The sequence below is a fragment of the Dicentrarchus labrax genome, unplaced genomic scaffold (genome assembly GCF_905237075.1).
Source record: "Dicentrarchus labrax unplaced genomic scaffold, dlabrax2021, whole genome shotgun sequence".
Classification (NCBI taxonomy): Eukaryota; Metazoa; Chordata; class Actinopteri; family Moronidae; genus Dicentrarchus; species Dicentrarchus labrax.
The window spans coordinates 28,244,069-28,267,102 of record NW_026136719.1 but is presented as its reverse complement, the minus strand read 5'-3'; the positions used below and the strand labels follow the sequence as shown (position 1 = coordinate 28,267,102).

Here is a 23,034-nt window from a genome sequence, read left to right as displayed (position 1 = left end):
GTGTATAACCCTTAATAAATGATAACCAAATTAAACTTTGATTATGCTTATTTAGTCATGATATGTTACATATATACATATTTAATAGAGAAATACTTAAGATTGGAAGCCGGGTTTGCAGGGGCTTTAAGTGAAAGTGCAGCAATCTTATCCGCAAAGTGTGCTTACAAATGAAAAGTGAAAGTGTTCAGTATGCAGAATTATATATTATTTAAAAACTTTACCATTGGCATGTCTTAGGTGGTGAAGATGGAGTCATTTTAATTTGTTTTTATACAATTGAATAGTTTAGTCTATAAATTAGATCATATTTTACAAGCTGATCATGTGTGTCATTACTTTTTCACTATTAAATATATCCACTTTAATTTTACACTTTTATGCAAGAAAAACAAGATCAGGGCCATTTTGCCTACAGAGACACTGAATAGTACATTAATAGAGTTAGCAGTTAAATGACTTTACATTCCTAGACAGACAACATCACGTGCAACAAACTAAAATAACTAATGCAGCTCCTTCTTTAACCGAATTACCACTACAGCTCACAGAGCACGACTTGCTCAGATGTGCAATCCTATTTCTTTTTAAGCAACCATTTTAGATGCGTACAAATGGTGTCTTTGTTGTTCTACATGAAGAGCAGGGCCAGGGTGATGCCTGTGTCTCCTAGTGAATGCTGATGAGGAGTGAGGGTTTATGTCTATTCCATTTGCTGTGTTTGGTTAAGAGGTGTCAGTTGGAGTGGCGTGGCGGCACAGACGTGGGCCGAGGCGTTATGCAAGAAGGAAGCCATGTGGAATCAGGCCTCGCTAATATGAAATGAGTCACTCTATCATGGGCATAGTCTGCGACGTTGTACTGACATCATTACTTTCTTCGCTGTGTCTATGTGCTCACCCAAACCATATTAGCTTGGTGAGTGCCAATCATTCAATCATGCCAAATGAAGCGCGCTCACCAAGCGGCTATTGCCTTTAATTATTAGAATATAACACAATGCAGTATCAATGATAAGTGCCCACCCAGGCTGGTGAACCACACTGATATTATGTAAATAGAAGGAGATCAAACCAGCTGAAATAATTTCCGTTTTATGTGACGAAAGGAGAGCGTGGCCCTTTGCCATGGCACTGTCGCTACACCATGTTATCTCAGTCACTCTAGGCACCATTATTGTAATTATATTTCCTTTTTTTTTTTTTTTTTTTAACAATGAAAGAGTACTGATTTCAAAGCTCGGTCAAAGTGACCTGCAATGAATAGGAAATGTACAAATAGTTATTAAAGCCTGGAGTTCACAAACACTGGACTAACAATGTTTTCATTGATGAATTCATTATATATTTCATTAAGGTCCACAGTTTTATTACACTGGTACTTAAAGCTGTCATGAATTGCCTCTGCAACTTTTTATGAAAAATAAAAAATAAAATGAAAAGAAAAAAAAGGGGGTCAGCTTACGTTATTAAGAAAATGGGTAATTTAAACATATCCAACAATCTGACCAAAAAGTTAATACAAAAAGCCCAAATGAAATCACTATTTAAACAACATGTACTTTATTAAAGCAATGTCATTGGGCAAGTTTTGAATTGAACGCTACATTTCCTGCTTTTAAGTGCTACTTCACACATAATTAATTAGTTGTAAAACATGTTGTACCCCATAAAAAGAGGTGGGGTAACCATTAAAGAAACGTTTATTCAGCTACTTTAACATGAAGGCTTCTTGGTTAACCTCAAACAGCCACTGTGTGTGTGTGTGTGTGTGTGTGTGTGTGTGCGTGTGCGTGAGAGATCCAGTGCTCACATCCACTATCCACTCCACAATTAAAATCAGACAAAAGTCAACCTGCATGATGAGGCGACAGTTAAAAGTGAGGAGGAAAGAGTGTTTCCTGTCAGTCAGTGTACATTGAGTCTTTTCCCCCTCATCAGGCATTCCTTATCAGGCCTAGTGAGGTGTGACTGCAAAACAGTTGCTTTGTTTTGGAGGCTGGTTGCACAGATATTTCACACTGTTTTGCAATATCTTAATATCAGTGACAGTGACAATACTATCAGTGAAATCTCAAAAATCTCAAGTCTTTTGTGGCTCCTGTGAAAAGGCCCCAACATCACATTGAAGCTTTACAATAGACGTCTGCTGTGTGCTGCCTTTGGATGAGACACAGATAATCGGCTCTGCCTCTTTGTCTGTATGCCCTTTAGCCAAAGGACCGGAGCTACTGCAGTGTGGTGCACAGCCCAGCCAATCACAAGTCTGAGAACAGCAGCAGGGTGAATGGGCGGCTAAATGCTAAATCTGCTGCTGTGGCTTCTGGGGTGATATTATTAGAGATTATTTGAAGCGGAGTAAGCGGCAGTCACTGATACCACCGTCTTTGAGGAAGTTCATTCTGTCTTGTCCACAAAAAGAGGGAAATATTCCTCCTCTTTAGCAACTGAAGCGATCTGCCTGAGGCAATGTGCATCCCGAATCCCTTTATTCTGTTAGCGCTCCTTTAATCCCAGCTCTCTGGGAAGCAAGGGCCGACGCAAAGTCAAACATTTACGCCTCTCACTGCAAAATGGATTTCTCTTTGAATATGGATAAAATATGAAAAGATCAAACCTGTAATCTTCTGATATGACTGCCAGTGGATTAGGATGAATTAAACATTAAATTTCCAAAAGCTGCATGACAGGTAAATTACTAAATTTTAACCTTCATTTTATTAGGGCCCAATTGCACTCAGAGCAAACTCTTACTGAAATACACGACATTTACACCGACTCTTCAAAAACATCAAAGACTGACTTGCAAGAAGAAAAGGGAGTATTAAAATGTTAAATGTAGTAAAAGACTGGGTTGGGGGCAACAGTGGCCTAGACATTAAAGAGGTCACACTCTTAAAACCCAGACTGCCTGGTGGAACAGATGTAAAGAAAACAAAGACGTTTATGTGAGGGCAGCCACAAGTACAAGGCCTTTCCCTTAACCACCTCGACGCCATGTTTTTCTAATGGAGTGGGAAGAGAGAGAGCTTCCAGATGATGTCTGCTTAATTTAACAGAATTCAGTTGTTAGCAGGCATTGTGGCTCGATGTCAGTGTGGGTTCCTGCTCATCTGTTACTGTGGCTGTGTCTTCAGCGTGGTGTTTAAGAGCAGCTGTGTCATGGTTGGCAGTTCAGGGAACTTCATGCAGTGTTGAATTTTTTTCTTTGAATCCATAATTGACTAGTTGATTTAATATGCAAAGAAACTTAATGAAATCCTTGCATTATGAGCATTAATTCAAGATAATGATTTGAGTGCACGTAACTGCAGTAAGCTGTGTCTTTCCATTATTTTTATTGTTATGTGGGTTTTTTTGCTTACTGGAATAATTAGTCCAATTTGACTGTTTACTTTTATACATTAAGAAAATAGTTTTTGGAGTTATTGCGCAGGATTTTAGACGTACATAACACATTGAAGTTGGGACTACAGATGGAACATTTATTTCTGCTACAATATGATGGCAACAGGGATTTAATCAGCTGAAAAGTGGTGCCTTCAATCATCCTACAAGAAGCAGTGGATGGTATTATGTTAAAGAATCATCCATTATTCTAACCTAGCTCACGCTCACATTTAAAATTGTATTTTAATGTATTTTTGAATGTCCTTAATCCTTTACTCTCCTTTGATTTGACTACCATTAAGTGTTTTAAGTCACTCTAGATACAGCTCTCTAAATTCTGTAAATGTGAGATATTTCCTCAGCAGGCAGAAAAGGTTCAAATCAACACCAAAATGTCACTTCATCACCAGAAATAATAATAACACAACCACCAGTGCACCACTTTGAAAAGCAAAGCATTTGACTAGTGACTGAAGCCCTACTGGGCTTATTTATACAGCTAGAAGATAGGGAGCAACATTAGCAGTCACGTAGAGTCATCTCTGTGTCCACCTGATGAATGTAAGTCCAATATTCACCCTCCTTTTTACTCTTTTGGTCTCCAACAACTTCAGAGAAACATGTCCCTTAAGCAGCTCAGTGCTGCATGTTTACCAGCTAGCCGCCAACTAACTCTGTCACTTGGTCCTGAGTTGGTAGTGTATTGTGAAGCTTTATTGCTGAAAACAGCTGCCTCATGTGGCTGGAAACAAAATGAACCCCCTGTATGGCAACGAAGCAGCCTGTTACTCTGTTCGAGAGCAGCTTTGGGCTTCATTGGGTGTAACAGACCGATAAAGGATGTGGTTTCTGAGGGTGACAGTCAGCTGGTTTGTGTTGCATTTTAGTTATTTTTTAAGATACAGCAAAAACAATTATGACAGAATATACAATTCGTATGAATGTTTAGAAATAGAATCGATCTTGTAGTAACTATCCTGTTAAATGCAATGAAGATTCAGTACACTATACATTTCAGACAATAATAGATATCACTATATCATCCATCCTGAACATACTATGAATATACACATACAGCACCTCTCAAAATATCTATCCTCCAAAAGTATCTGAAGACTCGCCGCTCAAATCTATGGCTCTGAAGAAACTGCCTCTGAACACTCCTGCTCACTTTGTCCATTTTTCCTACCTGGAGCCTTTCTTGACCTGACTCGGGTGTCCCCTCTCCTCTACATGATTGCAGTGCAGGTGGTGTTGTCGATAAGCCAAAGTCAGGTCTGGCTCCTCAGACTAAAAAAAAACGTAGAGGTTTGAAAAAAGGCAGAGAGAGAGCCTGCAGGGGCGCTGACTGGCAAAGTGGCTGCAACCTTACAGAAAAGCAATGATGGGACAAATCGGTGATTTATTAGTATTTGCAGCGTAGCGCTTTATCCATGACATAAGCAGAAGATACAGCGTGAGAATGATGGAACTGGTCCAGCGACAACAGGAGTGTGGTGAAGCAATGATACACACTAAGTGTGGTGTGGTAAAAGCAACTGTTAAGCAAATTTAGCAGGATCAGGGGAAAATGCTTATGTTGTAAAAGCTGTTGCTGACGAAAAGAGTATTAAATCTGACATCGGTTGAGTCAACTCTCCGTTTTTCTCTGCATTTATTCCCCTTGATTGATTTAAACTATTCCTTCTAAAAACTCTTAATCTCTCCACCTCCTGCTGTTCAATGAAAACTGAACATACTTTGTCATTTCTAATAGAAGAAGAGCAACAGTGCAGCGGTGTTGTAGCAAACATGCAGTAAAAATGAGACCAGTTCATCTGCTTATACAGTCTATTGTCTATGAATAGATGGCTGACTGTCAGTCAACTGCTTCAAGACAAGCCAATTTGATAGCATGACAGCTAGATTATCTCTTTTCCATGCTATAATAATAATGACAGTACCGGCCACACTGTTTGATTGACAGGTGATCTATGTGAAGTGCAGTGCAGAAACCCAACAGCAGTGAATGCTTTGCATCAAAGATTGATGCAAAAAAATAGAGTGATATGATTGAAAAACAGGCAACAGAGTACAACTCAATAATCAAGCATTATTAGTATTATCATCAAGGAGAGAGAAGTGACTGTTCACTAAGCAGTGCCCGAAGTTACTGTTTCTAGGCCTATGTCAATCTTTCCTTTCGAGTAACTCCATCTGTAGAGGACTTCTTAATGTTTTCCAGCTAATTTTAAAGAAACTACAGTGGCTATGAAACTTGCAAAAAACGCCAAGCGCCAGAGCCTGTGTTTGCTTTGTTTGTTCTGTGCTACTGTAGAAACATATCAGTTCAACATGGCAGACTCTGTAAAAGACGACCTGCTCCATCTGTAGATAAAAACAGCTCATTCTATCATCACAAAAACACAACAATTCTTATTGTCAGGTGGATATTCCCATTATGAAAACATACCTATGAATATTATATTCAATTTCTGCTGTGTATATACTATATACTGTAATCAGTTCTATGTTGTGGCCTATATACTCTATAGTAGTATCATTTTCATAATCAAAGTGACAAATAGCAACAAGTATTAGCGGAAAAGCGATAAGATCATAGACAAACAGCTGAAAATACTCCCTCAGACCAAGACACCTCTGTAACCAAATACATGAGGCATGACTACAGATAGTATAGTTTTTACTGTCGATGTTTGTATCCTGGAAGTAGAGCAGGCAATGTGAGTAAGGAAATGAACCTGCACTGACCCTACTACGCTCATCTGCTACGGTTACATTTTTCAAGGGAAAGTAAATACCATCAAAACTACAGTGTGTTTTTAAAAATAAGCAGTATAAAAATACTGGTGGTGTCGGGGCAGGGGGGTGCTCCCATTGGTCCATCCCCATGTTAAAAATCAATCATCAAATCAAACAGATCACCTCCTGTTTGTGCTTTGAAAATCAGAGCATTCCAATAGTGGCTTCATTTTACCCATTGGCGGTTTTAGGTCTACTGCAACCCCTGGCGGTTCTATTTTATGGCTGCATACAAGATATAATGCTATAAGAATGAGGCTAAAGCTACATTGACGAAGCAAAAAGTCAGCATCCTCTCCAGCTGATCCATTGAGAAGACATGCAACTTCCTATTTTTAAAGTATTTGTGAATTTCTCCAAACCAAATAAACAGCTATTCTTCTACTCTATAACCCTCATATACTAGCACCTTGGCCAATTGTGCAGCGGGGGAGTGGCCTGTGGTGGCCATGGCCAATCAGACTGAAGTCGGGCCACCCCAACCCAGCAGCACATTTTGAGTCGCTTATTTTTTTTTTTCCATACGCAGAACCACTGTTCTCTTGCTGCAGCTCTGTTGGGGACACCTTGTAGCAGCACACCCAACTGGTTGCATTGCTGTCCCCCACCCACTGTGCCTGCAACTCCCTGGCTGCCAGTCTGAGGGGAGATCAAACACCTGCTGCTGCTGAGCTTTGCTGATGTGGAGTAAAACCGAAGTCTCTCCTGGCAGTATAATTAACAGAAAGACGTGGGGTTTGTTTTAGTGAATGACGGGTGGTCGAGCATGCTAGGTATACAATAGCTATTGACTTTTCATATGGCAGGGACACCTGCGCTGAGCCAGAAGCCTGATCTGCTTCATGCACAGCACAGGTAGTTTTCTGCAAACTCACTGTATCTGTTTCTTATCTGAACATTCCATTCTGTGATCATTAAAACTAAACTACAGTTTATCTGTATTGATAATCCTCACTCAGTCTTTGGGGTAAGGCAGAGTAGGGAATAAGAGAGTGTGCAAGTTACCCAAAGAGAGACCTCAGGACAGCTCGCAATTTGATGGTTGGCTGATAGCCAAGTACAAACAATATTGTTATGCGAATGATGTTTGAGTAATACAAAGACTTGGTGCTTCGCTCAAACCAGTATCTTAATAGTCTGCTTTCTGTCTGCCTCTTTTGCCTCCTTTGTCTCTCAGAAGGTGTGCACATATACACAAATGCGTGGAGCAGCATCTTATTTTTTGAAAGTGCCAAACCTAGCCTGTACTGGTCCAAGTCTGGGTGCCAAAACCTAACCACTACTGCCAGAACTGGGCTGCAAAAGTAAAGACTGACCCAATATTCCCCAATCTCTTCCTTTGTACTGTATATTGCCAGTACAAGGAAATGTTTAATTAGTAACACAAACTCACATAGGCCCCTTCCCTTTACCAATTACAAGGATTATCACTAAGGTTGCAAAGGGGCGGACATTTTCCGGTAAATTTCCGGAAACTTTCCATGGAAAGATAAGCTGGGGAATTTTGGAAACATTGAAATAGGCAAAAATGGCAAAATATTATTGAAATGTAAGACTTGCAATAACGGAATTACTTGAAATGTTAGTGTTTCTGTAGAAAAACATTATTATTTCACATTGAGCTTGTTTAGATGACAAGCAATAACAAGACAGCTGCTGTACTTCTTTCCGATTCGTAATGCCCAAAGACAAACGGAACGTACCAAAAGTGGTACAAGCCAGGCAATTACGTCACGTTCTCACGTCAGAGCAACTCGGGCGGGGGATTTACGAGACAAATGGATAGCACCATAAGTAGTAGCCCAAACCATTGACCTTCAGCTTAACATATTATGATTTACTATGGCTATGGTTATGGTTATATGCATACAATACAATTAACCCAAATAGGTTAATAGCAATGGGTTATGTATTCAACCCCCCCAAACAAAAAACTAAAACAAAACTCCCATATTTTAAAAAACAAATGTTGGCCAGTATGTAGTAGCCTATGCAGATTACTGCGTGTGTGCATGTCATTGACGAATATAGGGTGTTTTTTTTCAACTAAATGTAAGTTCCCTGTTATAGACTAACAGTATTATAACAAGCAATATTAAAAATATCCAGTTTATTCCCATATATTCCCATTAATTCCCTTTATTCCCGTTAAGTCCCATATATTCCCTTTAATTCCCATGGAAAGTTTCCAACTTTGAAAATTCCCCGAATTTTGCAACCCTAATTATTATATACGTTTATTTGTTAAATTGAGTATACTTTACAACTTTTCTCTAAGGCCAGCAGGATGTTAAACTTCAACACCTTGACCTGTGCCTATGTCTCGCAAATCAACTGGGGTGAAAATTACAATGGGCTCCTATTTGGATATGGATTACATATTTTCAGCAACTCTGCTCTGAATGCCCTTGACTGCTTTAATATAAAAAATATAATCTAAATTTGAATACAAATATATTGTTCGGACAGGCCTGCCCCCACTGCTAAAAAAAATCCTAGAGGAAACACTGTATATGTATATTTTATATTGTACAGTTTTGGAAAAAAATCGGGAAAATTAAAGGGAAAGTAAACTCTAAAGTCAGTGTTTTGTAATACATACAGTATCATTCATATTTGAACTCTCATAAATAATTTTCTTTAAGGGGTTTGCTGGAACTGATTATTTCAACAATTTATGTCTGAATTTCGCCAATAATTGCATTGAAATGAACTAGAAAAACCTTTTTTTTTTTTTTTTTTAATGAATAATGAAGAATGAAAGGAAAGGAAAATTCAACAACACAGGCTGCCCAGGCCTGGGGGTATGGTCTGTTTAGTTTTCACTGGCTAGGGGTCTGTAAACAGCGAGGCTAAAATCTGTTAGATGAAAGTAAGAACATGAGCTAAACTCCAAACAGCAGAGATTCAGGTCCAAAAGTTATGAAAGCTGCAAATAATATTATTAATAAAACATAATGAACAAATTGGCACTGTTGCTGGTGCATCCACCATTCTGTCTGGGCTTTAGAGACACAATTTGGCCACAAGCAAAGATCAGAATTGAGCCTGTACAGCCACACAGAAACACTGAACAAGGAACAAACCTGTAGATAAAGCTTGCTTACTACTAATGAGAGATAGATTCACAAATAACCTGGGAATGCGGTATTGTAGTAGAAGTGACTAACAATGTGACAAGGGGAGCACTTAGAGCAACTACAGTAACTACACATCTTTCTGCTGAATTACCACAAAGCCAGGCATCACAGGAAACACAACCTACAGACACACCCAACATCAGTAGCGCGGTGGTAAAATGTGCCAAATAAGGCGATTTATTAAACACACAGGATTTAAAAACCTAAAATAATGCCTGACAACAGTGTAAGGAGAGGAAGCGGAGCGTTCAAGCTGAGATCAAAGCGTGCGAGCAACAATGCGGTATATAGCTTATCGTTGCTTGTGATCCGCTGCTCCTCAGCCACACAAGCACCTGTGTGTACATTTCCCAGAAAAACAGCCTCCGGTGGTGATCATTAGCTCTCCTCTGGAGTAGCGGGGTGGATCGTTAGCCAGCTTCAAGGAAACACCATGCTGTTCACTCTCTGTATCTGGGGTCACACTGCTGTTTGCTTTTATTCTTTTCTAAGTCTAATCTGCTCTCCTTCAGACATTTATCAACTTCCAGCTGTCAGTTTTCTGTGTTTTTTTTTTTTCTTTTGTTGTCTCATGACTTGTTTAGATGCTGGAGTTGTAAAATCACAGCCTGGGCACACGTTTGAAATGCAGGGTAGTGCGTTTTCCTGTGTGTGCAATATCCTGCTTTTTTCTGTATCTGTACGTCTGCATGCTGGCCCTGATCAGCTCTGCCCAGAGGAACAGTGGGTAATGTATGGAGGTGGTGGTTCTTATTAACAATTAACATAATTACAGTATAAAGGGGGAAAGCCTGGGCTGCCCTGCTCTGGTGAGCTTTGATCCCATGTGGTTTGACTTGCTCAACATTAAATGAAAACCTTTTAATGGTGAAATTCTCCTCTGCAGCAGCATGTAGAGAGCTACCTGTCTGTGGAATCAACTTTTCTGTGCTACACACAGGGTAGTTTTCATAGCACAGATAAAGTTTGTCCAACATGTTGCTGAATATGCATGCATTTGAGATTTTCGATTTTGTTTTTTTGAGAGTTGTTTTGTTACAGGGCACTGTGTGATATTTTATTTCTAATGTCACTTTTGTGTTGTGACATTCTTAAAAAAGTAAACTAACTGATTATTAATGAGGCTGATTCCAGTATTTTTAGACTCACTATATTTAAATTTGACTGCTTCTAGGCCAACAAACTGAGTGGAGTTTCTCCATCAGAATTTCAATATTTACTCCAAATGATAGTGTGGAGAGACTTTTGAAACACCATTTAGACCCTTGTGTTGGCAAATAAAATGGTAATGTTTGAACTTTTGTGTCAGTGATTCACTAATAACTTCCCAAAACGTTTCCTGGAAAGAAATACTCTGGTACTGATAATAGGGGAGATAGAGTGCAGAGACAGTTATTATAGTTAGAGTTTAGTTCATTGGGTTGATTTATGAGCATTTGTTAGTTTCTAAAAGAGGAAATGCTGTGGGATTCAACTCATGACCTCAGTGTTTGTGGATTCCCGCCTATTGCCATATATGCTTGCGCTATTGTAGGAATGCTAAAGTATGATCTGCCTGAGATAATATCTGAAAAGTAGTCACGTAAATGGTCTGTGCGATCCCTTATATTTTGCTGCATTTATTCACAACAAAAAGTACATCGGCAATAGGGAAAGTTATCCTACAGCTCTGTCTTTGTCTTAGTCATTTAAATTCCCTCTGTTCAAAAGTACCATATGGTTTATTTTCTCATCTTATATGGAAACATTCATCAGAAAAGAAAAATGGTTTTGTCCTATAATCAAAACACAAATATCTGTCTGCAGTTGAAGACACGAGGACAGAATGAGTTTGTTCACATTTAGATATTTGTCATTGTTTTTCCTGTGTAATATGCCCAAAAAGAGAGTAGATGTGCAAGTGTCCCTTCCTTGTAGCGTGTTAGCTCAGTGAGTATGCTGTCATATAGTGAATATGAAAAGGCTCTGACTACAGTATCAGATCCAGTGAGCACATGATAATAAGCGAGATCCACCTGAGGAAATCTATTCTCATTACTTTATATGGCATGGTGGACGTACCGCATACATTATTCATGCATCCTGCAATATCTTATTGACCTCTGTCAAGGACATTTGGACAGGCATTCATCTTGACAAAATTGGCCAATCACAGCCTCCAAATTGGACATATGCAAAATGCAGAGGTTGGCGTACAGTGCTGAATAATGTGACTCTGGTGCACGCTGCTGTGAGAATGAAATGTATGCACAGAGGCGCGTAATGATACCTGCCTGCCGCTAATGCAGCCAGAGACTGATAGCCTGAACACTGCTTTGACCCTTGACCTTCTCACATTTGAATACCACAGTGTAGACCTTCATTGTTTTTCTTCTTGACTGTTAATTGGAATAAATCCAACTATTATAAAACATCTGTCATATATGCCGGGGTGTTCTGTATGAGTCACTCAATTATATTGTTGATTTTTACTATTGACACTTTGTAATTATATCATAATCATTGATATTGTGAAGAATGTTTCTCATTTACTACTGTTGTCAGTAATGGTCCTTTTCGTGCAGCTGAAGATTGTTATTGCTTCCTCTCTTGCTGTTGCTAATAGAGAAGTTAATCGTCCAACAATTACTGTATATCCCCTTCCTCAAACCATCAACATAACATGCTGGGGGTAGACAGCTCTGCCTCTCCACACTGCTCTGGTTCGGTGAAATGACGTGAAAACACACTGTCAGTCCAGGGCTGTTGTCAAGCTAACCTTGGCATTAATAACCTCAGGTCAGAACCATAAAGATTTATTCATTCAACCTTTATTTACTTCTTGGGAATACATTGAGGGGTGAAGCCTAATTTTTAATGATGCCGAGATTACATTGGGCGACGAGAGACAACAGAGATAAAAATGCTCATACTCTCCCTTGTAACCACTGGGACATATTCAAACTGATAATGTTAGCAGGATTTGCTGAGAACCGTCTGTCTGTCTTATTGACTTAATATTGAAGCCTGGCATTTTAAGAACTTGACACTAGTTGGGGACCGACTCAGAAATGCAAAATAGCCGGGAGAGCATTTGCAATTTTTGTTGACAGCTTTCACAATTTTTGTTGTAGGTACTTTAGGCCAACTCTCTTTTCATCTGGACCGTCTACCACTTTTTTTTATGATTATAAAATTATTATTTAAAATGTGGCCAATGAGCTGATAAAGCCTGCAGTTTGTCAGTAGCTTTCTCAATTTATCATAGGCAGATTCACATCGCATTCACATTCATCTGTGCCTCCTCCACATTATTTACACAACCTCCAGCTTTTAAACATAAATCATGCAATATGGCCCCAGATATGTTTGTGACAAACAGATACAGGTAGTAGCTTTGCGTTACATCCCCGCTGGATGAACTGGTATTACTGTCATTGTTGATTATGCTGTTTCTTAATTGTGTTTCAAGGCGTCTAGATGGCGTGGTGTTTGACTGCGGCTGTGATATTCGCTGGATCCAGCTGTGGCAGCAGAGAGGAGAAGCCGGGCTCCATACCCAGCAGCTGTACTGCAAGAACGGAGCCTCCAAGATACGACTGCACAACATGTACATCCACAACTGTGGTAAGAGGAGGAGGAGGAGGAGGAGGAGGAGAAGGAGGAGGAGAAGGAGGAAGGAGGGTGTGATCTGTGAAGAGGGAAAAAATAAGGGAAGCAGCAGGGGAAAGATGGAAGGAGGGAAAGGGTAAAAAGGAGAGCAAGGGAAAAGGAAACAAGCGGAAGGTAAAAAATGAGAACGTCAGACGGAAGAAGACAGGAAAAGCAGGAGAAAGGAGGAAAGGGTTAAAGGTGAAATGGAGGAAGAGGAGCAGGAAGACGAGTGGAGGCGGGATGGGGAGGAGGTATGACAGAGTTCAGAGGGTGAATCTGATGTGAGGAGCTGTGTGTTGCTTCTGACAGGGGCTGTAGACTCTGCAGTATTATCTCCTGGTGGTGACTCATCCCTGAGAAATCCAGTGTGTGTGTGTGTGTGTGTGTGTGTGTCTGTGTGTGTCTGTGTCTGTGTCTGTGTCTGTGTGTGTCTGTGTGTGTCTGTGTCTGTGTGTGTCTGTGTGTTTGTGTCCCACTACCTCCTTTGTACTAATTTTGTTACATTAATGAAAAGTGATTAATTGATTTGGTGTGAAAATATGTAGACACAGGCAGTGACAGGTGCGCATTAACATGAACACACACTGTGTGTGTATGTGTGTGTGTGTATTTGCATGTGTGTGTTGTCAGACTTGCCAGAGATCAGTGTGAGCCACAGCAGCGTGTTGGTGATGGAGGGTGACAATGTGACTGTGAGCTGCAATGGATCCGGATCGCCGTTGCCTGAAGTGGACTGGACTGTCGGCGGCCTGCACTCCATCAACACACACCTGGTCAGACACACACACTCGCACGCATACAAACAGCTGTGAATTCATTGTGCTTTTATAGTTTTACAGCTTCAGTGACACTGAAAGATGACAGAATGCCATTTAATGATTTGAATTTCATTTTTCTTCCATTACTGGCCACTATAGGTCTTTTACAGCAGCCATTTTGACATGAAATAGTAGGGAAAACACAGGTGTTACCAATGAAGTTTCCATTCTGTTAGGTCAAACAGAGTCAGGGTGCTGCTATTGTGCATGTTGGCTCACTGGAAAGGCTCTGCTACACTTAATGGAATGTCCCTTAAGTAGTATAATGCGTAAAACCTGTGTTTACCCTACTGCTTCATGTCAAAATGGCTGCTGTGAAAAAGGGTCACAACTTAAATCTGAAGAGTGATGAGATGATTAATGGGTGAGGAAAGAAGAAGACGTTCTGCTACCCAAAATTATATTCATAGTTCCAACTTATTGGGTAAATATTGGATAATATGACTTCTTTGGGTCTTGGAAAGTTAATTAAATGAAACCATCTGAGAAATGAAAGGGGAAAAATATCTATTTGGAACTCAGACATCTGAAACATGATTGATTTGTTTGCACTGCCATTTGTAAGGGGTGATAAGCAAAACCTATTGGAAACCACTGATAAAAATCTAAACAATTGCAAGTACATTATATTCATTTTAGTGTGACGAATTTCCATCATAACGTCATACTTGAACCATCTATTAGTGATAGACGGGTTGGACGATTAATCTGCCGATTATCTGCCATTTTGAGACAATTGGCATTGGCCGATGTCCGTGCTCACAAGGCCAAAAAACAACAAATGTCTTCAGACTCATCTGCAGGGGGCATTGTCAGAGTGGCTTCTGTGGAACGATGTTAGCGCTCCCCCTGTGACTTTTGGGAAGGAGGTGAAAAAGTTGGTTTCAAGCCCTGTACTATAACTCTCACGTATCCGGCTGTAAACATATACCTGAATTTTCCTATACAAATTATATAATTATACATGACTTTTCTTTGTTTTGATATTGGCCATTGGCAGCCCTGCTCTCTAAATATCAGCATTGGCACTGTCCATTAAAAAACCCATATCCATATATAACCACTACCATTTAACGCTCAGAAGCTTTTAGTTGAGGATATATCTTTTTGCTCATATTATGTAAAACTAAATTTGAATTGGTTGGTTTTTTTTTTAATGCACCTGTTTTATTTCATTTTGTACTTCATCATGTATAGGTATTTAACTCTTAATTGAAAAATGAAATGAATTGTGATACCAACAGATCGTAGTGGTTTCTGATTATTCTGCATATTCTATCTAATCTAAAATCATAATTCTATCACACTGTATCAAAAAATGTGTTCATTTATGTGACTTAACCCTAAAAACCTACAATCATGATCCAGCCACCTGTGAATTAGCATGGACTTTTGTAGATTTGGGCTGTAAGACATGTTGCTGTGACAACAGCTTTAGATAAATTTCAAAGCCTACTTTGACAAACTGAAATATCCAGGCTGTATGTCACATCAAGCCAACTCACTTATTCACATAAGAAGAACAGAGCCTCGATTTAAGCTGTTTTGTAGCTCTTGTAACTGTTCGGTATAGGTTACTATGATGATCTACCCATGCTCAAAATAAGGTACTTTTGTAAGACTGAGTTGCCTCGGTTGAACCCACAGTGAGCTGGCTAACCTGCTAATCTTGCTCCCTGAGACAGGCCCCAGGGACGTCACAGCAACAACAACAGCAGAGATAAACAGCATGAGGAGGAAAACAGCAGTTTCTGAAATTGCTGTGTGGCTGCATTTGTCATCTGTGTCTTTAATGCTTGCAGTGACTTTACAGATGAAAGTTACCCCAGCCTCAGGCCTGATGTTTTAGGGTAGACAGATACTGTAGCTCATCAGGATGAGTGAAGTCTTAGGGAACCTGGCCAACTGAGGACAAGAAGGGAAGCTTAAGCATTGTAGTTGGCTACCTAAAGGTGAAAAGCTGTGAATCAGTTAGTCCAATTAGTGCCAAAAATTGCATATATCACTCTTTTCATTCTTGCTGTAATTCTATCCTGCCAGTAGTAAGATCAGGCTAGATCGCTACAGAGACTAATTACTACTGGTAGTGTATACTTCACCTTATTCTATTTTATTTAATGAATCCATAATGAACTTTAAATGCAATTCAGTAATTACAGATCATTTAATCCCTGGTAATATTAATTATATATGGTGTGTACATCCTTCACAATCCTAAAATCTGCGTCTCTCATCCTTTTTCCTTAGTCCAATGTATACTGGCCGAACATCCACTCTATCAACCTGACTCTGTTCAACATCAGCCGAGATGACAACAACTTCCAGCTGACCTGCATTGCAGAGAATGTGGTGGGGATGACCAACTCTTCCATCCAGCTCAACGTACAATGTGAGTTAGATTTCTGTTTTCTACGATTAAATCTAGGGAAAGGCAGAAGGGACAGGAGAGAGGTGGAGGCTACATTTAAGCCCATAATGGACGCAGTAACTCATGACCAATGACATTTCACATTTACACTACAGGTTGCGGTTGCTTCCTTTTTAATATTAATAAGATATTATTATTCCCTTGAAATGATTATTCCCTGTATTGCTTTAAGATTCAGAGGTCATAATGCCGCCCATGTATTATGTGCAAGTTCCGACTAATTTGTTTTAATTATTATCTAGTTTATGTTGAATATAATCAAGGTGAATAGTGGAACATCTAAAAATTTCAGTAGCTTGGCCTGAGGTGTGTGCAGAAAATGTTACCATGTCACCACAGTGGCATAAGAAAAACAAAAACAACAATGCTAACGCTAATTGTGATGTTAAGCATGTATAATGTTTACCATGTCATCATTTTAGTTTAGTGTGTTAGCATAATATTTGCTAATTAGTATTAAAAAGTGCAGCTAAGGCTGTTGGGAATTTCATTAGCTTAGCAATGATGATGGTGCAAGCAAGCTTAAGGGATCACCCAACATATTACAATTCAAGGGAAATAATAATATAAATAATTATATAAATAATATCTGAACGAACTTTTCTAGCAATCCATCCAATAGCTGTCAAGACACTTCCCTAAATGCCAAATATGTCGACATCATGGCACTAGAGGAACTGACCAGTATCTCTTCCCCTAGAGCAATGCCGTGAGCAAGTGTGTAAAAATGCAAGTGTGTGATTATTTTTTTCTCAGGTTTAAATGCTGAGTGTTAAATGTAGTCTGAACATCTGTACTGCGAAACCACCTCCATCAAGCATGCAATAACTGAAATATTATCAATTCAGTCACCACTACATCTCTCTCCATTGTCTCCATCAATAGTCATGTTTCTAGTGTATTATATCTTATTTGCTCTCTCTTGGAGTGGATACTCTGAATAAGGATCAAATGCCTAAAATGTGAAATTAGGTTGCTCTTTTGTTGGATGCACTAATCAGTGAACCCTGCTGGTGTAGTGATTGCTTGGAATGAAATCTTGTTGCCGACCACTGAGCTAGTGGCTTATCCACATTAGAGCCCATCAACTGGGGACTACTATGGTTTGGTAAAATCTGGCATAGTTTGGTACAGGCTGCTAAGATTATTGTAATCCAGTATACCATAAGACAGCACAACTTGAGGAACAAATGGTCTTAACTGTCAGTGATTTTTACAGCTTCATTGTGAGGTTTCTGCTGCTCAATCATTTTGTGAGGCAGAAATTACTGTCCTACAGCTACTGTATCTACGGTATTTGGTCAGAGCTGAAACAAGCTGGGCTGGCTATATAGGCTTAAAGACGGTAGATCTTCTGGCTTTGAATTTGACTGACCATAGAAGAGAAGAACACCAGTCAGAGGTAATAATGTATTCATTTGGCCCATATTTGCATTTGTAAATACCTTTGCAGGGGATGTAATTATCTTTTTATCAACTTAATGAGGAAATGTTTATATCGGTTCTGTTAAATGTTTAATGTTTCACATATTTTCTCTACAATGTGTAACTCCTACAGTATTAACTTTAATTAATTTTTATGTTTATTTTAGCCAACTTAAGGCCTTAGGGAAAGATTGTTGTCTTAAATACTGAAAAGTTTAATCCTGACTTGAAGTGCAAGATAGCATGTGTTGACTTTTTCAATATTTAACCAAAATCCTGGTCTGTCCTAAATTTAAAGCTGCCTTAGCTGATATGTTTATGTTAACTTTGGATCAATTGACTATTTGAAAGGGATCGCTCATAGTGACAAACCCACTGATAATTATGAGCCAATTCTGCACCTTCCCCTCAGCAGTATGGAGCATTTAGCATCTTTCAGTTCATTGTTTTTTTTTCTTGGTCTGCAACTTTACTGTTATGGTCCGCTCTCACTGCTGTCAACAATGTTGTTTCTAGGGGCAGGAGGCAGCTGGTAGCAGCAAAAGAAACTCCGAAAAACAGACTGAACCAAACGATCGACATTAGCAACTAGCTTGTGAACATTTAAGAAACACAAATATTTCATGACTTAGTCAAGAGCAAAACACAGCTGCAGTGAAATGAGAGTGAATGAATTTACATTCATCATGTGGCCAAGATAATGCTCCATGTCTACTTGATGTGTAAATAAACAACTGTTTGCTAACAAGTTTGCCATATTAACTTAAATAGTGGTAATACAGTATGTCAGTGTGAAGCTTTTTAATAAACAGCATATGCTCAATGAATGGAAGGCAGGGGACGTATTGACTGTATTGTCTCGTGTCTTGTTAATTATCCTTTTTTAAACCTGTCACAACAGGAATGGTCACTACTGACGTTTAATTTAACCGGGCAAAATCTGGCCAACGGGAAAAGGCAATACTGTAAATTAAAAAAAAAACAAAAACGCTTATTTAGAATGCAGCTGGTACAGTACGAACACTTGGAGCCATGAACACTTGTGTTTTTATTTTGCATAAGATGTCTTTCATGGCAGCTTTGATGGACTTGTGTTGGGGACTGAAATATATCTTGCATTAACAACGCTGACATTCTAAGAGAATAATTTACAACAGAAAAAAAATCTCCTTTATCAAGCAGAACAGCCAAATTATGCAGGTACATTTAGAATGCAATGAGGTGTTGCACAGTTACAAACCAAGTGAAATTGATGTAGCCAATTAGCAAGAATATACCCTCCAGCCCACATGAAAGCTCAGCCTTGATCTAAGCGGAAAGCAAAAAGGAAAAAAAAAATACAACCCTCAGCAATGATAAAGCAATGATTTGGTAACCATCAGAATGTTCCTCTAATATCCAGACCATGAATAACAGCATATACCTCAGCTCTTACACAGGTTTACCCTGTAGATTGTCCCGGAGCAGATGTTGGACAGAATATATTCAAAGCCAATATTTATCAAAGGTGCTTGACGTTTTTCTCTTTGTAGCAAGCTTGCTGTTGTAGAGCACAATCTATTGTGGCTGTTTGCAATGCATCACGCTACAGGACAGCTGAGATTTGTCACCAATTCAAACACTCCCTACTGGAGCAGAGCTGCTAAGGACCATGCTAGAATGACAGATTGACTTTGCAACATCTAGTCTTCAGGGCTTCCTCCACACGGACACTCAATGGATGTACATCTCCAGGCATTTTTCCTGTTGACACTCTCTGCTGGTGCTGCAAATTAACTTATTAATTTTTCACCACATGCTCTGATGGTAATTACATTTCCTCCCCTGTGCAGCCTTTTGTCTCTGGAAATGTCATAAAATAGCTTAAACTGCTGCTCTGATTAGGGAGTAATCTGATTGACAGGGAAATTACCAGCCGTCAAGTAACATTCTCTGCATTCAAAGATGAGTCCCCTATTTTAGCGAAACTGTAATTAACCACAATGCAAATTCTGCAGGCCCATTGTCCTGCTGCTGTCTGGAACAATAGCAGCTCTACAGCACTGTGGACTCGCATAACTTACTATGTTTTTTTCCTTAGGTCCTATAGGCACAATGTAGCTCTCTATTAAGAACAAGGCACTAACTAATGCTTAGGTTAGTTGTTCTGTTCCCTGCGTAGCTCTACAAGTAGAGCAAAGCATTAACTCTTAATATGAGTAATTAATGAAGAAATTAGGTGATTGTATCCCTCCAGACACTCTACATAATAACACTATGCTGCTTCTTACAGGTTATAATCTTAATCACAATGTGGCTCATCCCAGAGGGAATATGTGACAATGTCTGCCCCATGAAACTGTTGCCTCCCCTGTCACCGCCAGCCATGACGTCCTATCTGTAGTCTGGCTGGAACATGACATTTGAAATATGCCACCACTGTTACCACTAGATAACATTGCAAAACTAGCCTTGTATTCAGTGTTCTCACTGATCAAAGGCATGTATTTATCAAAGCTTGTCATCTGTATTAGCGCCACAAGGACACCATGTTGTTGTAGACCAGTATGGAGCGCCGCACTGATTTGTATTGTATTGACTGAGACTGGGCTGACAGCCACGCTGAGGGGAAAATGGATCGTCCCCTAACTGTCCATCAACAAGAGAATTTTGCTTTTCCACTCTCTGTCTTTAGGTGGCACGGCTGTATACCGCCCATCTTCCTCCCTCCTCTCTCTTTCTTTTCTCTTTCTTCCTGTGCTCATAAATCAAAGCTCTACACACTCCCCCACACCAACACGTTCACACATACACATGCCTTAGCATTTAGTTCAGTTGAATAACTTTATTGTCACTATTGTCTAGCAGGAACAATATCACAAAAGCAATTTATGAAATGACAGCTTTCAAACACTAATAAATACTTTGTTCCTTTTTTTTTTTTACTGGAGAATTATTTGGTTTGAAAACATGAGGTATCCATGGTGCACAATCAACAACAGTTATAAAAACTAGAGCTGTAATTAACAGCTACTTTTATCCTCAGTTTATGTAAAAAATCAATTATAATCAATTTATCACCTATGAATGATGCACAAGTGTAGTGTTTACAATTAGCGTGGCTCGCATTGTGCTTTTTTTTCCCAAAATGAAGTTGGCAATAATCAAAATACCTCAAACAAATTGAGACACAGAAAAGCTAAGCCCAAGTTGCATTATTGGTTAGCTGTCTGGGCAAAAAATGAAGCTGCCATATAGTCTGTTTTGTGTACTGTTCTTACAGTAATGGGAACTTGGAGGCTTGGGAAGGTATATACACAATGCACAGAGGGTCATACCGTAGGTGTGGGGGAGTCAATAATCGGGACCCAACAACAACATTTTGCTCTGGGTCCTCCAAACAGGTTAATCCAGCTATGCAAATCCTCTATTTGGTGCCAATAATCAGTGAATATTTGGTATTTTTAATGAATACATGCCTTAACTAACCTCAACCCTATTTCATGATTAAAATTATAATCAGAAAACATGTTACTATTTAATAGCACATTGCATGAAACTGCAGGGTTGGTTGAATGAAAACATAAATACACACATGCAACCGTTCTCTAGCTATATTAATAGGGTTGCTCGCACATGATTATAGAAATGCAGACTTTGTTGAGACCCAGCTAGAGACAAAGCAGTGGTGTATTATGAGTGTATGTGTGTGTGTGAGTGTGAGTTTGGTGGGGGCTGGTATGTAGAACAGACACAGAGAGAGACTGCCAGGTAATGCCGTCTGCCAAATATTTCCTTTTGATGATGTAGCTGCAAGAGTGACTCATCGCAAAGACAAATCAGTGGATGAATTGTTTATGAAATGTATCTGATGGTATTAAATTGATAAATTGCCTCTCAGCTTGGCGGTGCTGTGGATCAGAGGTGTGTTGCTGCATGTCAGAGGAGGAGGCTATGTGCTTGTTTATGTAGAGGAGATTCCTCTGTCTGTTTCAAGAAAGAGGAGTCCCTCTATATGTAACACACGGTAAAAGGCTCATTGCCACTACCAGGCAAAAAACCTGCCTTCAAAATGTCATGTTTTCCACAACAAATCAAAACTGCTTTGTGTTTAGTCTGCTGCTGCATTATTATTTTATTTCCAAAGAATTGGGACATGTTTTCATCAGCCCAAGGGTTGTGGAACTTTCTCAACACATAAAGGTCTTAATAATGCTCAAGTTATTGCTCAAAAGGAATCAGAAAGCAATCAGGAAAACCGATGAGGGTTTCAAAACAGAAAAGAGAACTTTTGAGTGATCCAGGAACTGCTCATTCTGCTCTTTCCTCTACGGATGGAGAGTATGCCTAGAATCTGTCATGTAAATTCCATGCTTTCTTTCTTCTTTCCTGCAGTTCCTCCAGTCATCCTGAGACTGGCTGAGCCTGAGCAGCGCCATGATACCTGCATCGAGTTCACGGTCCGCGGTTACCCCCATCCCAAGCTGCGCTGGTTCCACAAGCAAAAGGAGATTATCCTGAACGAGTACATCCGAACTGAGATGGACTTCTACCAGGACTATCTGGAGGGCTGTCTGACCTTCCAGAACCCAACACACATAAACAACGGCAACTACACTCTGGAGGCCAGCAACCCTCTGGGAACAGTCACCAAGACAGTGTATGGTCACTTCCTCGACATCCTAGATGACGACGACGGTGAGTGGTTCGCTGCTTCTTGGTAGCTATTCCTCTCCGTGCTTGTGGTTGATGAGTGATGCACTGTTGGCAGCTGGCAGCGTTGATGTCCTCATAATTACTATTGAGAGTATACTCATGGGTAAAATGGCATTTATACAAGGGTTATGAACACATTTTTACTGCCTGAATATCGCCTACATTCCTCTGGATTTAAATAAGAATAAAAGCACAGGAGCAAAAGAAATACTGCCAAGAAACTCCCCGAAGAGCATGCATGGCCCACTTTTTGGGAATGATTGGAGCAACTCTTCGTCTAGTTCTAATTTCTTGTTTAAACTACCTGTTGTATAAATTACAGCTTCCGTTCTAGGTTGAGCTACTATTGGGAGCTTTTAGCTTTTATTAAACATCTCCCTTCACAGGGTGCAAGTTGGGCAGTTGATCCCTGCTGGCTGGATCACAGCCAGGGTTCATCCACAGTTCAGTCAGGTAGATTGTTCGCTTGCAGTTCATCCCGAGTTCACAGGGAGGGGGGAATAAACCCACAAAGACTGGCAAATTTCTCCCCATGGTCAATATTCCAAGGTTAATACCTTGTGTCAATTTATTGACATAGCGTGACTTTCTCTGTCTTCTCTTTTGCAGACCTAGTGGAACTAGGTGAGTGTTTCTATTTTCCAATTTAACCCTGCTATTTTTATTTTTATTTATTATTTTCTATTTTACTATTTGTTTGTTTG

The 23,034-nt window shown here is 39.6% G+C and overlaps 1 protein-coding gene across 3 annotated transcripts in view; it reads left to right on the top strand.

Annotated features, from left to right (window-relative positions):
- ntrk3b (neurotrophic tyrosine kinase, receptor, type 3b) overlaps positions 1–23,034 on the top strand; it is a 173,967-nt gene that overhangs the window by 73,133 nt on the left and 77,800 nt on the right. For 2 of the 3 annotated variants that reach the window (XM_051379932.1, XM_051379930.1), the window contains exons 5-9: positions 12,783–12,937; positions 13,595–13,737; positions 16,030–16,171; positions 22,010–22,312; positions 22,940–22,954. In XM_051379932.1, coding sequence (XP_051235892.1) covers positions 12,783–12,937; positions 13,595–13,737; positions 16,030–16,171; positions 22,010–22,312; positions 22,940–22,954 — 758 coding nt within the window. The remainder of the gene's footprint in view (positions 1–12,782; positions 12,938–13,594; positions 13,738–16,029; positions 16,172–22,009; positions 22,313–22,939; positions 22,955–23,034) is intronic. The other variant, XM_051379933.1, reaches the window with a different exon arrangement.